Below are 15025 nucleotides of genomic sequence, written 5' to 3'. Positions count from 1 at the left end.
GGTCTTTTGAGAACCTATCTCAAATTTTAATATTGGGGCCCTTTACACCCCATAAGTGTTTGTGATTGTCCTTGTCTTTTATGTCTTAATGTTTATTGTGAAGTTTGTGTTTTTAAATAAAATGTAAGGGCCCTTTACACCCTTACATATGACGATCCTGATGGAGATAATAATTTCTTTTAAAGAATGTGACGAGGGCTAATGACCTTAGCACTCGATGCCCGTAAAAATTCAGATAAAAAAAAAAAAAAAAAAAAAAAATATATTTATTTTACTAGCCACTAGTCTGTTAAGTTTTCACAGTTATACATATTGTTCTTAAGTAAAGTAAACAAATATGATTAAATATGAAGTATAAATGTCATAATAATGTAAACATAATATTCATACAATTAATTAATTAGTTAAATTATAATTTAACTAATTAATTTAGTATTATATAATTTATATTAATAAATTGTATATATTACTGTTGTATGCAATGATTAAATAGTAATTTTATGCAGACTACCTTCAGTATATAACATTAAACATATATAAACGGTAAATTTATATATTTTTATATAAATTATAAAATAGAATAAGAAATATATAAATATAAAAATTTGCAAAGTTTAGGTATTCAGACATATACCTAGGTGCACGTGTACACATGCATACACACACAAGCATATTGAGTGTTGAATCTTAAAGATTTCTTTTTGAGGGATAATCTGAGTATCAGATCGACTATATTTAAAACAGCACATCTAACTGTGCATATTCTTCTGTCAAAGAGGAAATTCCTAATGTTCTGTATTGGCTCTCTGTTCTGTAACTAGGTGTTTTGATGAAGATGGGGTTCTCACTCCCAAAATATATCACTGTCAAAGCTTTCTTAGAACTGCTTATTCTTAGTATGTGATTATGTCATGTTCATAGTTACAGAACAGATGCAGATGGATTTGGCTGTCTTTGCGGATAGATTGATAAGCAAAATGTAAATATATCTGGTCCTACAAGAAATGTATGCTTCTGTAAGGCTATAAAATAAAGTTTCGGTTGGAACATGCACATATAAAATGAAGAGGTTGTAGTTAATAAAGTAGTAATGTCCTGGGTGTATTTAAAATTATTTTTAAGTGATCATTTAGATAAGAAGTGGCCAACACTGACATTATAATGCATACGTTGAAGAGAGAAGTAGGCTTGCTTGCCTAAAGATAGTATTTATAAAGCAGTTCAAAAGCAGTCCTGTTTGGCGGTGATCTGTGATTACAAGTTGGGTCAAAACAGAATTATTATTCTGAATATGCAGAGTGACCAGCATAGCGCTCTTGTTTATTCTGGTTTATTTAAGATCTGATCTTTTAATGTTACTACCGTTTTGGAAAAGGTTCTTCCAGTGGATTTTATTGGTTAGCTAATGAAGCTGTTGCCTGCTTTATGAAAATTATGGTGGGAGCAGGATAAATTCAGTGAGCAAATTTCCGATTGGTGAAAAATATACCCGCTGCTGCATGGCCTAACTCATGCCATTCCAAATTTTGTTGTGTTGCCTTACATTCCCCTAACCAAGATTGTTTAACCTGTCTCTTTGAAGATGTAGAACGTGTGGGACACCTCAGTTAAGGGGGTCTGTGTATGAACTCATACCAGAGTTGGAAAATATTCTGCAATCTATATAAGAGGGATGTTTGCTCAGTCTTTATCCAGACATGAAAATTTTTCCCGGTAGTTAAAGAGTCTTGGCATAGCATCTGATGAGTCATGCCTGTGGAATTATGAACAGGTTGTCTAATAAGCATTTACTCTTACTCTTGTGGAACATAGAGATCACATCAACCTGGAGGATCATGATGCCTCTCAATAAAGTTAAGCAAGGTTTACTGAAGCGTCGAATTGTGAGGATATGTGAGTTCCTCAATGAGGTTGCTTACACAGCTACCATTGATTAAGTTGGGAAGCCTCGGTTTCCTTTAAAGATGAGTTAAGTAACCGGTTAAATATTTATTATACACACCATAACGTTGTGAAGACGCTGTCATAAGGAACCACACAGCTTGAAGAAGGCTCAGTAATGGCAAATTAGCCTAACCACCTAACGAGGGGAATACACATACTTAAGCTGATTCTAATGTACGTATGGGTTTTTAAGGTTACTAACTTTAAGCCAAATCTCAGTTTAGACTTTTTAGGGAGCAACTGACTAGTTTGATGAATTTTGTAATTTACTATATATTATATGTTACAATAATTTTAAGAATACAATGGTAAAATATTACAATTTAATAAAAATTCATAGAAAAAAGATAAATTCTTGTTTACCTATAATTTCCCTGGTCAGTTCTCAATACACTTTCCTGCTTGATTTCCGGTTTAAACCATGTAATTTAATTTAATAACACAGATTATCTGTACTATAATTAGTTTAACACTAGTGCAGATTTAAACAGCGAACACTTCCTTCCTGCATAACATGAAAATTTTCTTACGTTTATAAAATTTATCATAATACTAGTAAATATGTAGGCATAATGCAAGTAATCTAATTTTATAAAAACATTAAATAAATAGAATATAAAAAGAACATTATAGTCTTAAAAACTACTTATACTTCACTTGGATAGGTTTGGAACCGATGTATAAATTTTAAATAAAAGCCCCTTCAAAATGTTGCAGCTATAATCAGATAGTTTTGATTTTCCTATAACGGAGTAAATTTAAGTTGAAAGTAAATCATCTTACAGAAAATGTAAAAATAGAAAAATAAATTATGAATTTATTGAAAATTTTATGAAATGTTTTTCCTAACAAAACAGATCGTAAGGTAAATTATGATACTTCACTTCAGAAGTAGAAAATTTCAATACTTCATAAGAGAGTATTAATGCACAATAATGGCGTTTAGGTTTTTTATATTTAAAAGAGCAACACTCCAGAATATCAGTACTCCTTTAGTGTACTTATATCAGGATGAATTTTAAGTGCTGGCTTTAATAATAAGCGATTGAGTTCTAGAATGGGCTTTGGTACGGGCGTGTAATAAAAAATAAATTTCACAGAAAGTTGTGTCGGTAGAACCGTTGCCACTACAACACATCAAATCATGATCTGTAATGATATGTTGGATTCTTATTGAGGATTTGATGATGTGTAGTTGAAATCTACTGTAAACTCCTTTGAGAAATGGTTTAAATACAGAGAAAAGAGTGGATTGTGAAAAAGATACAGAAGTATCTGAAGAGCTCTCGAATGAGACAAAAGCCCATCTAAAAGGTGGCAATTCTTCAGTCAAAGATACTCCAATCTCCAGCTTCATTTGGAGGATGGGATCATTTTATTACCGATAAAAAATTTATGGCGACTAGCATAAATACGAACTATAGCAAATTGATTATTCTGAGGAAAGTCTTTGTCATTCTCAGTACTGTTTTTCGTGATAGTATCCAAATGAAAAAAAAAAATACATGTACCTCAATCTTTACAAAAAAAATCTTTCACTGTTAAATTTAGGTGGAGTCAACCTCATTTGATTCAAACCCGCTGTTCGTATTGTATACTGTATGTTTTCGTAATGCTTAAGTGTACCGTTGTTTAACTGATCAAGTGAATGAATCTTTCTTCAAAAATGAACGTGTCATCTATTGACATACAGTTAATGTAATATTGTAATAAATATAAATAGTAAAAAATGACAGCTAAATCATGTTTGGTACTTCATTGATAAATAATTATAATATACTAAAATTAATATACAGAATGACATTAAAATAAAATGATATATGTTATGTGATGCTGATCCTGTAAGTTATTGCAGGGCGATCGACTGCTATGGAGATCTAGCTAGCTCAGCATATTTGTTCAAACCTGCTGGCTCTGCCTTTCTGATAACATCCTGTTATACGCAGCTGAGTCTTCTATCATAACTCTCCCGTTAAATTCTAAAGGTCTGAAAGATAATTTTCAAGGTAAAAATCTGTAATAATCCAAACGTAAATATTATTATAATGAATGTTTATGGGAACGGTAAACTGATAAAAAAATAAAGTTACAAAAATTATATTTAAAATCTAACTAATCTGATATTTTATAAAATTAAATATAACTACTACTGAAAAAAAAAAACTATGTTTTTATTATCAGAAAGACAAAAATAAAATATAAAGCGTTGTTTCCAGAAGCAATAAAAGTTCGGTTTATAAATAAATATTAAATATATATATATATAAATGTATATGTATATTTTATAATATTAATAGATTTTGAAGAAAACTAATATTTTATTGTTAAATAAACTTTATAAAATTGTTTTAAGAATGAACAATTAAATCAATATTACGTATTCGTTCAATACTTCCAAAAAATTACAACCTAAAAAAATTTTAATACGATATTTTTGTAACGTTTTTTAGGAACTTTCAAAATATTTTCTTTTCTTATTTTATTTTCATTTTTACTATCTTGGACATGCTATATACGTTTTTATCGTAAAAAATAAGTTAAAAGAAGCGACAATTAAAATATGACTGTGAGCTAACGGAAATTATTATTATTACTAAACAAAAATTACTTCAAGAATACTTTATCTAATGGATATCCATACAACTTGCTGCTCCTTGGAGATCAGAAGTTTTTACCCAAGATCGGAGTACAATATTACTTGTTAACAATCTTGCTTTGATTAGCAAAAGTATTTGCCGCAATAAATTAAGTTTTATATATACTAAAGAGATACTCAATACTTATGCTTCTCTTAAAATAATTTTATTCATAGACAAAATTGTGATGAATTCAATTAAAGTATCCGTTTGTTTTTATCTTACTTAATTAAATCAAAATGAACCGAAGTACGGAACTTTGCAATAAAACCAATCGTAACTGTCAACTTTTGGATCATTTTGGCCACGTAGTTTGTTGCTGAAGACTTTGCATTGCCAGCTTTCAAACTGCATCCTAGTAGATTAAAAACTATCTGGAGGTGAAAATTTACATCAATAATGAGTAATATTAAAGTTCTAACGCGTGGCTTATATTATTTTTGTTGGAAATAATCTGTTCTTTAATTCTAATATGAGAATATTGACGAAACCAATGCGAGTCAATTGAAAGTCTACAATGACAACGTTGTCTATGTTATGTAAATTATATTAGAAACTTCCACTGGGTAGTTTGCCTTAACAGTTTATAGATAAATTGGATACTTTGTTATCCTATTCCATTCCGGGTAGGTCTGCTCAATTCTGAAGAAAAGAAAATTTTTGGTTTAAAATAGAAAAGATAAGTTTGTAAAATAAGATAAGTTTTTGTTGGAAAACTTGCTTCAATAAAGACTAAAATAAGAAAAAGAAAAATTTCAAAAAACGTTTTTGCATATTACGTCCGTGGTCTAAAAAAAATTGAACGCGTTTCTTGGTAATACTATATAGTAAGGATACATTTCCATAATTTAAATAACTGTTTCCTATTAATTTAAGTAACCAGTTATTGTACCCTTTATTAGTGTTTTCAAAAAGCTGATTAACTGTTAAAATAAATACTTAAAGATTTTCAAACAGAAACTCTTTCAACTGATCAACTGGAAACTTCAGTAATTAAGGTAACGTATAATTAGCTCCGAAAGTATATTTCGAAGATCAACTTCCCTGTGATGTGATAGTGAATCATTAAGTTTTTGGAAAATCAATTTTCGTGTGATTTGAAAAATTGAGTGATTACATTATCATTTTAACGATGATTGTTATCTGTTTCCCACATTATATATATCAATAAGTTAGTTTTATATTGCGATTTTAAATAAGTACAAAAACTATCATTACCTTTTATTTCATTTTGATGATTGCTTAGGCTAATGAAAATAATTTCCTCCTATATGCATTTAGTAATTTAAACACCTACCATTGATGTCATTTTCAATTCAATTTCAAAATTATCTTACAGTATTATACCTTCAATTGGTTTAATGCTGTATCTTCATTAGAAGCATTGACTATTTTAATTATGTATCTAACGGTAAGAATAACGTAGTAAATAAAGAGGATATTTTAAACAGTCCTTCTGTTAGATGATTAGGATAATGTTGAATACCTGGGCGTTTCCGTAACATTATAATGCCTATAAATAAAAAAGCTGGCAAAGTATTGTATGACTTTCTCACAGATTAATAATAAAAATTAAAAGAGAACAAGAATTAAAAAAAGATACAAAATCAAAATATCCGTATAATTTTTGAGGCGAGGAATAAATTTTAATAAAAGTTTTATCTAAAAATCTTCATATATAGATTAAGCAAAATAAATTTGCTTGAATAAAGTTTTCTCTAAATCTAACACTCGCTTCAATAAAGTCTAAAATAAGAAAAAGAAAATTTTCCATAAACATTTCTGCATTTTAGGTCGGGGTCAAAAATTAAAAAAAAAAATTACCGATTACATTTCTTGGCAGTTCTATATATGAAGTATAAACTTAAAAAATATAGATAGATATTAAAAATAAAGAGATAATGGAGGTTAAGTTCATATTAATCAAATAATAGTAAGTCAAATAAGTGAAGATTATAAATAAATTTAGTATAAAAAGAATTACAAGGCGTTAATGAAAATTACTTAGGAAACATTAATTTTATTCTTAAAATGAGACAGAGAAAATTTGGGAGAGAAAGTTTTAAAATATATTATTGTAAACTCATAGAAAGCCTAATATTGTTCCATCCAAGAAAATGTTTAAATGTAGTTTTAGATAGATTGGTAGGAAGATCTTGGAGATGGTCATTTTATCAGAAATATCACCTGAATATAATGAGGCTCTTCCTAGTAGACCAAATATTGTTCTATAATATCCAAATAATTCTTTGTAATTCAATAGTTAGAACTGTGTAATGCGATTCGGAAAATATATGTATTCTGAAAATGTGTAAAAATATTGTAAATATAAAAACATTGAAAAGTTAGAATTTTGAATTACTAAATTATTAGTAATCATGATTCACAATTATAGTAAATTGATTTTTTGTATGCCTAATACATAGTTACTTGAAAAATCGTTCTAATTTATGAAAGCCCAAGAGGTATTATATTAATATATTTCACATGGAAATATTTGTAGACATAATAAACAAACATAAACTCGGATAGCAATTTTAGCGTTTTATTATAACACTTCATTGAGAATTTTACGGATTGAATTTGTTTCATGTGAAATCAACCGGAAAGTCCGATTAGAATTCGTTCCATTAACAAAAGACAAATTTTCATTTCATCAGAAACAATATTATCACTAATGTATCTACTACTCAGGAAATTCGCTATTTTGTGTCCACCTGAGAATCTCAAAGAATAAACAGGTGAAGTAAAATTTTCTAGTTACTAATTAATTTTGTAAACGAGTTTTTAAATGACTGGTTTGATATTTTAAGGAAGATTATTTAGTCGGTTAATGTATATCCTAATTTTTGTAACTTCCGGTTCTATACTCCGGATTGAGAATTTACATTTTAAGTGGATTTTATCTTAAAAAAAAAAAAAAAAAAAAAATATCAAACCCCGTTTTTGGTGGATAAGGTATGTCTTTACCAGCAGTAAGCAGACAGTAATATAACGTAGTAACTCTTTTTCATTAATAATAAAGGTGAAACAAAATTCAATATTTAACAGCGATTTAAAAAAAAATTGAAGGGAGAATTGTTTGATAACATGAGTTTCAGATGTAATTTAAAAAATGGAAAAAATCTATCAAGACATCAATTTTTTCTGAAACCATGCGGGAAGTTTAGTATAATACGATTTGCAAAACTTTAACATCTATTTAACATATTTTTTTCGAATAGTATATAAAATATGAAAATAAGGGAAAGACTGTGAATCAAATTCAGAGTTTTTCTTTTGGAGAGGAATATTAATGGAAGATGTAGATCAGCTGTGAAATACTCCTTTAGTTTTGATAAATTCCTTCATTAAATTTATAATAGAAATACTAAAATCTACGATTCTTGTTATAACAAAGCCGGGAATTTGTATCACCTAAGTACAATTATAAAATATATATATTGTTGCCGCATGTGGGACTTAATAACTTTAACTTTTAAACTTTATGGTAGCCCTGAAAAGGGCCGTTTTTGTCGTCCATTTGCATCGACAGCTCCTTGTAATTAATAACTTCATGGTAGCTCTGAAAAGGGCTGTTGTTGTCGAATGGCTTCGACGGCTCGTAATTCATAACCTTGTGGTGGCCCTGCAAAGGGCCGTTTTTTGTGTTAGCTCTGAGAAGAGCTGTTGGGTACAGAAGCTGGTCTCCGGCGAAGTTGGATAGTTGCGACTCGTCCATTGAAGTCAGATTGGGCTTCCCCTCAACGGTAGTTGGGTTTCCACTACAGCGAGGCAGTGGTGGTCCCTAGAGCCCCGCAGTCTCGGGTGGCATCGATCGTCCTTCGCCGGCACGGTCGAGGTGGTTCTCCCCGAGCAATCCACGCTGGTCCGGCTCCTGCTACTGAGTCTGCCGGCCAGAGCGATTGAAGCCCGGCAAGTTGGAGCGGGAAGGTAGCGTCCGCATCCAGCGGCTCCATCGGCGGGCCGGCCAGGCCTGCTGCTCCGGCGGGGATGTTGGCATCCGTCGGGAGGTCCCACATTGAGGCGGCCAGGGAACTTCTTGTCTTCTTCATCCTCTTCTTCTTCTTCTTGGTCTTCTCCTGGTGGTGGTCAACGATGAATTGAAAATTCGCTCTCGTGCACACTCTTTTATTGGAGTCTGAGAGTGGTGAGGCCGCAGCGCCGCTATGGTAAGAGAACTATGTGGCGTGGCGCGTAGAACTACGTGGTTATCTGCGCGGCGGGAGTGATGCTTGTAAATCGCGTACGTATACTATGTGGTAGATCACATCTGAGTTGATACTGTGTTTGTCCGCCTATATTAAATTAGGTATATATGTGGTAACAATGTAAATATATATACGAACTGTGATAGAAAAGTAATGAGACTGACAACACTGGGAACCTGGCGACCTGGCAACGATGTAGGTTTCCCATTCACATAGCTTGTGCGCAAGCCAGTCATGATTCATCCGATTTTGATTCATGATTTGGGTATGAGAAAGATGTGTACACAGATCCAGTGCCAAAAAATATTTTTATTGAACAGAAAGACAATCCGAAGAATGTGTGCCTTGACCTTCTCGACAGAATTGAAAACGATCCAGGTTTCTCCCAGTTGTGTGATCACTGGTGATAAATCATAAAATTTTTAGTACGATGCAGAAACAAAACGCCAAAGTCAAGGGTAGTACTGAACTTCTCTTCGACCAAAGAAAGCTCGAATGAGCAAATAAAAAATGAAGTCGACGCCGATTTTTTTTTGACAGTAGGGTGATTACTGACACAATTTCTGTCCCCAGGACATATTGTCAACTATAATAAAACCTTTGAAGAAAAAAATCAGTCTCATTACTTTTCTGCCACACCTCCCACCTCGTATGCCAGGAATTATATAGAGACTGAACTTAATAATTACTAATCGTGTACTTCCTTAATTTTGATTTTCAATTTATATCTCGGGCAAATTAAAATAAATATTGAAACTAGAATAAAGGACCATTATTAGATAACTTCAAGTATTTAGGAGAATAGATAAGCTAGAATGTACCGGAGAAGAAATCGATGGAAAACAGACACTGAAGATGGAACTGATATTCTAGCTGACCAAAAACACCTGCAACAAAAAGTAACTTTCCTAGATCTTCCAACTGAAACAATAAAGATTAGCAATAAAACCAGAAACACTATATGCAGCAGAATCGCTAACACTAAACCGCAAATGCAAAATTGGAAAAGAAAGAACGGAAACTATCCAGAATAATCCTCGGGTTGAAATTACTAAATGATAAAACAAAACTGTTACCGAACAAAAACCTACACAGGAAAATCGAGAAAAATTCCGATGTGATGAGAAAAAAAAGAATCGGTTTCTACTGCCCCATAAGAAGCATTAATCAAAACAGACTGACTAAACAAATTTTCAACTTCTTCACAAATAGAAAAACCCAGACATACACACTTAGTAAGACAGAAAAAACTAAAGAGCAACGAAAACAAAGTAGCCAATAGATAAATAATCAGAATGACAATGCAAAACGAAGATCTAAAATTTCAAGAAAAAATTTCAGCCAAAAGGGGATCTAAGATGCGGGGGGAAAGGTGAAAGACAAGTCAAATGGATGAAAGAATATTGGTAGAAGAGAATAAACAAAATAAGGAAATAAATAAATAAAATAATTTAAATAATAATTTCGTTTTATAATAAAATTATTTTGGGCCTACCTTTTAACAAATCATTCGTAGTGCATGATTTTCAGAATTTCTCGATTCTTTGGTTTTCAAAAAAAATGATTTTTTAAAAATTAATTCAATTTTTTTTGATTTTAATTACAAGATTTTACTCATAATTAAATTTTCTAGGCAATTTGTTTTAAAATTTAATTTGGTTATTAGTACTTTAACGAAATAAATTTACACCGAACATAAAACAGCATGCTTTGCAACTTATGTTTTTGGGTGTTAGAGCAATCATCTCAGAAACTACTAGGGAAATTTCGGAACAAGTTGTTTTAAATTTTTCATGTAAAATTGCTATTAAAATTTTTCGTTTTTTATTAAAGTTTTAAATTTTTCGTTTGCTGTTGGTGTTTTGACAGTTGGTAGCGTGTGAACCTCCGACAGTTGGTAGCGTCTGAACCTCCGACAGTTCGAAGCGTTTCTGACTGCATACTGCGGCTGCTGTTAAGCATCTATTTAGACTCTCGATTTCTTCATCATTTTCGGTGTACAAGGCACAAATTTCTACGAACGTGTACCGGCTTCACCGCAGCAAAGAGGTGGCAACGAATTCTGGTCGTAAGTCTTCGTCACGAGTAAGGGAATACTCCCTTTATTCCTAGCTCCCTTTAGCTTCCAGATGATATTGAATTTGGTAAATCTCATATTATCAACGTATTTGAAGGGAAGTTGTAGGTTTTCGCTCTAAGAATGTATCTTCTCAGATTAGTGAAGCGGAAATCCGCCAAGTAATTTGTAGCCTGGCTAAGAATAAAGCCCCCGGATATGATTGTATCACAGTGAAACTCCTTGTTCGAAGTTGCCAGTAATTCTTTGTTTCTTGACTAGGGTATTTAATAGGATACTTTTTGCTGGATATTTCCCAGCGTGTTGGAAATGTGGTGTATTGAAACTGCTCTTCATAGGTGGCGACAAGAACCCACTGTTTTGAGTTCATCTTACTGGACCCTGACGCTCTTGCCTGTAGTAGGTAAGGTTTTCGAGAAGGTACCTCTATTTTAATATACCTCCGCAATAATTGTAGGTTGACTTCTAACCATATGGCTGACGCACGACCAGTGTGGTTTTTGTCTCGGAAAGGGCACATAGGACGCATTTCTTAGGGTAATGGATCTGGCTTCGTCCAGCGAGTTCAAATATGTACTTGGCGTCTTTTTGGACATATCCGGGGGCTTTAATAACTTGTGGTGGCCCTCTGACTTGTTTCAACATCAGATTTTTTTAGCGAGGGTGCACGCTAAAAGAGATTAGGACTCTCTCAAGCTATTTCAGCGACACAACAGTCGTCCAACGAGACGGCGCGTCGGAAGTAGGAACGACCCTGTCAAAAAGTTGTCCACAGGGCAGTATTTTAGTTCCAGTCGTCCGGGTTGTTGAGTTCGACTATCTCATGCGGTTGCAGATGCCCAGTGGCTACCACGTCGTGGCTTACGCCGACAATGGGTTGCTGTTGGTCGTGGGTAACTCGTGTGCCGAAATAAAGGTCAGAGCGACACGGGCATGCAAGGTTCTTTGGTTATGCAGTCTTCAGCATAAAACGGTTTTCAGCACGGGGAAAGCCACTATGATGTTTCTTAAAGATCGTCTAGCTGCGACCCGTCACCCGCGAGTCGTGATGGACGCGCCTTCCGATTGATGAGAGGCTTCAATTTAGGGAACACTTTCAGATTGTCGCAAGTAAGGCTATTCATGCATTCTTTGGTGTTCGTAGAGTCATCCATTCCGATTGGGGGTTGAATTATCGTACCTTGCGAATTCTTTACAAAGGTGTCTGTGAGGCCATAAAGTTGTACGCTGCGCCTGTCTGGACTCATTGTTTACAATTCCAATGTTATAGGGACATTTTATTGTGAGCCAAGCGTGTTCTATTGCTAGCTGTTGTTGGAGGCTACAGAACTGTCTCGAGAGAGGCAGTCTCTGTGATTGCCGATAAAACCAATTGACATTTTAGTTACGGAACGTAGCAAGAGGTATGTTTCTAAGAAGGGAGGCCTTCTTACTTCTGAGCGTATGCGGGAAATCGAAGACTAAAGTTTTGACTCTTGGTAAGTTAGGTGAAATTATTCTTCTACTGGTCGATACACGCATGGTTTATTTCCAAATGTTTGGGAGCTGCGAACAACTAGGTGGGTTTTCTCCAGTCGGTATACAACTCAATTCCTTTCAGGATATGGTGCATTTAGGAATAGTTTGACTGACTGGGGTTTGTACACGGACTATAGGGTGGATGATACTGTGGACTATGTCCGTTATGTTTGTTTCAGGTACGTGGCTGAAAGTACCACAGTTGTTAGGAACTCAAGAGAGTGGATTCTTTCTTTGATCTGCGAGCCAACTGTAAGACTTGCAGAGAATGGAGTATTGTAGCTGGCTTCCTCCGTTTACTCCCCCGAGCAGAACGGCTGAAGGAATATAGTAGAGTAGCACCGCGGGTGGCTAGGGATTGCCTGGGCAGTTGATTGGCCGGAGGTAGGTGTGTTGCATCGAGCCACGGTTAGTTTGAAAATTGTAGTGATTATTATTGAATGTTATCTATCGGCGGAACGGCGACTGCACTGTAGAGGGTATGGATTACTATGGCAGCCGTCAGGTGTAGCGGCATCTCGACGATGGTAGTAAGTGAAGTAAATGTCACCCGGAACTCTGCGATGGAGCTGAAAGGGAATAGGATGTCTTTCCGCTTTTCCCTTGTAGACCGGACCGGAGTCCGTAATTAACCAAGTCAGGGGTATGAACTAAAGTTTTGAGTTCACTAAGGGAACTGGGACTAAATTTCGTTGTTGCGAACAACTTTTTGGTGGTATGTTGTTTTTCGTTTTGCCTCGAATATATGAGACATTTACACTAACGAGGCTTAGTAAATATAGAACTAGGCGCAGGGTTCGTGCTTCTGCGAACATCGTTAACTATTTCAGAGGGAAACAATGTAGGAGGACATTGAAGATGTCCCGATGAGGCCTACAGCAAAGCCAAATTTTGAAATCACCGATGAATATGTCTACCGTGGCATTTACATCGGTGGCATCCCAACGAGGGAAGCCTGGCTTATTACTGTGAGATAAAACAGTTAGAAGGCGAAAGACGCATCCCTTTAAAGCCCATCAGGGCTAGTACCCTCGAGGGGGGAGGGGTTGTGTGGCGACCGGAAGCGTCACAAGACGGGTATTTTCCCCCTATGTGGTTTGTTGGGATGAACCATTGTCATAACGCACTACAAAAACACAATTTCATTTTTCACGCTGTCTAGGGTCGCATAGTTACCGCACGAAATTGAAACTTTTACTGAACGTCTGGAAGTGGCTTGTGCAAAAGCTATGTGGAGGGGGAACTTGCATCATTTCCAGGTTTCATTAATTTCCTGCCACACCTCGTGTATATATATATATATATTTTTTTTTATACGTTTAATAAATACAATATATTTAAGAAACATCGTAGACTGGTATAAAGTTTCAATCTTTTAAATAAAAACGTCCTGATATCACGAGGTATTCCATGTGTTGGGGTGTCTGCTGCTTACAGCGGCCATACTATGATTCCTTCTTGAATAGTTTGTTTCTCCTACCACCCAACCCTTCTCATTATCATTATTATCTGGTTCTGCCTTGCAGTAGCTCCCTTAAACCACCTCAAACTTTATCCATTTCTGTCTCAAGCCTTCTCCTTCGTCTCCTTCTTGGTTTACAATCTTAATCTCATCTTTAACCTTTGTCTCGCTTTCTCCTCGCTTCCTTTCTCCTTCCCCTAACCTTTGTCATGTAGTTGTCAAGATTCCATTTCTCTAACCCCGTGTAATAATAACTTTCCTTTACTTTTGTGTATTTCTCGCATAAGTGCTCTTTCTTCTTCAATACCGTTCATTACTTCCTCATTCGTCACTTTACCCGTCAATCTTACTTTTTCCATCCTTCTCTATATCCACATCTGAAAAGCATCAATACAGTCAATTTCCCTCTTTCTTATAGCCCAGGTTTCACTCTCGTACAATAAGGCATTCGATACATAGCGATTGGCTAATATGTTCATTAACCCTAAGTCCAGACTTTTACTACAGTATTTCCCTCTTTTTCAGATTTCATTTGCCATTGCTATCCTTTCTTTTATTTCTGCTGAACTCTTCCAGACTTGTATCACCATAGCACCCAAATGTCTGTAATTTTTTACTTTTTCCAATTTTCTTCTTGAAATCCTCTTTGTTATTTACTACCGTTACTTTTTTTTCCAAAATTGATTTAATTCTATATTAATTGCTCATTAGTATTTTACAGCAGTTCTTTTCTATTTTATAAATTTCCAGTACTCTCATACATCTTATCAAAATCTTCTTCTTCATAATTAGATGTAGACATACATACTTGTACCATAACTAAATATTTTGATAACCTTAACGATAGTAATCTAATATTAATATAACATACTTTCTGCTCCCATTTTGCTATTTCATTCTTGATATTTATGGCCTCTCCATTTTTTTTCTTTCTTCCAGAATATAATACGATAACTTGTTCAGTCTTCATCCCTATCCTTCACACCTTAGTTCACTTAGACCTAGAATAGCCATGTTATTTAACTTATTTGCCTCTTGAGATTCTCTAAGTTTCCACTCTAACAAGTCTTGACCTTACATGTACCTGTACACAGTCGGTCTTTTAACTTCTCTTTGGCTTATCTCAGACCAAATGAGAAGCTATTTTAAATCCAGAATGTTTAATGGCAAAAGCATC

General features: G+C 34.2%; 1 protein-coding gene across 1 annotated transcript in view; it reads right to left on the bottom strand.

The window, feature by feature from the left end:
• The window catches only part of LOC142317486 (uncharacterized), a 203939-nt gene extending 189121 nt beyond the window's left edge, over nt 1–14818 (bottom strand). The window contains exon 1 of the mRNA XM_075354051.1: nt 14610–14818. Within this exon, the coding sequence (XP_075210166.1) occupies nt 14610–14818 (209 nt within the window). The remainder of the gene's footprint in view (nt 1–14609) is intronic.
• Nucleotides 14819–15025: the final 207 nt, after the last annotated feature.

The sequence above is a fragment of the Lycorma delicatula genome, chromosome 1 (assembly GCF_047948215.1).
Source record: "Lycorma delicatula isolate Av1 chromosome 1, ASM4794821v1, whole genome shotgun sequence".
Classification (NCBI taxonomy): Eukaryota; Metazoa; Arthropoda; class Insecta; order Hemiptera; family Fulgoridae; genus Lycorma; species Lycorma delicatula.
Note: the sequence above shows the minus strand (reverse complement) of the source record. Positions and strands in the feature narration are given on the sequence as shown.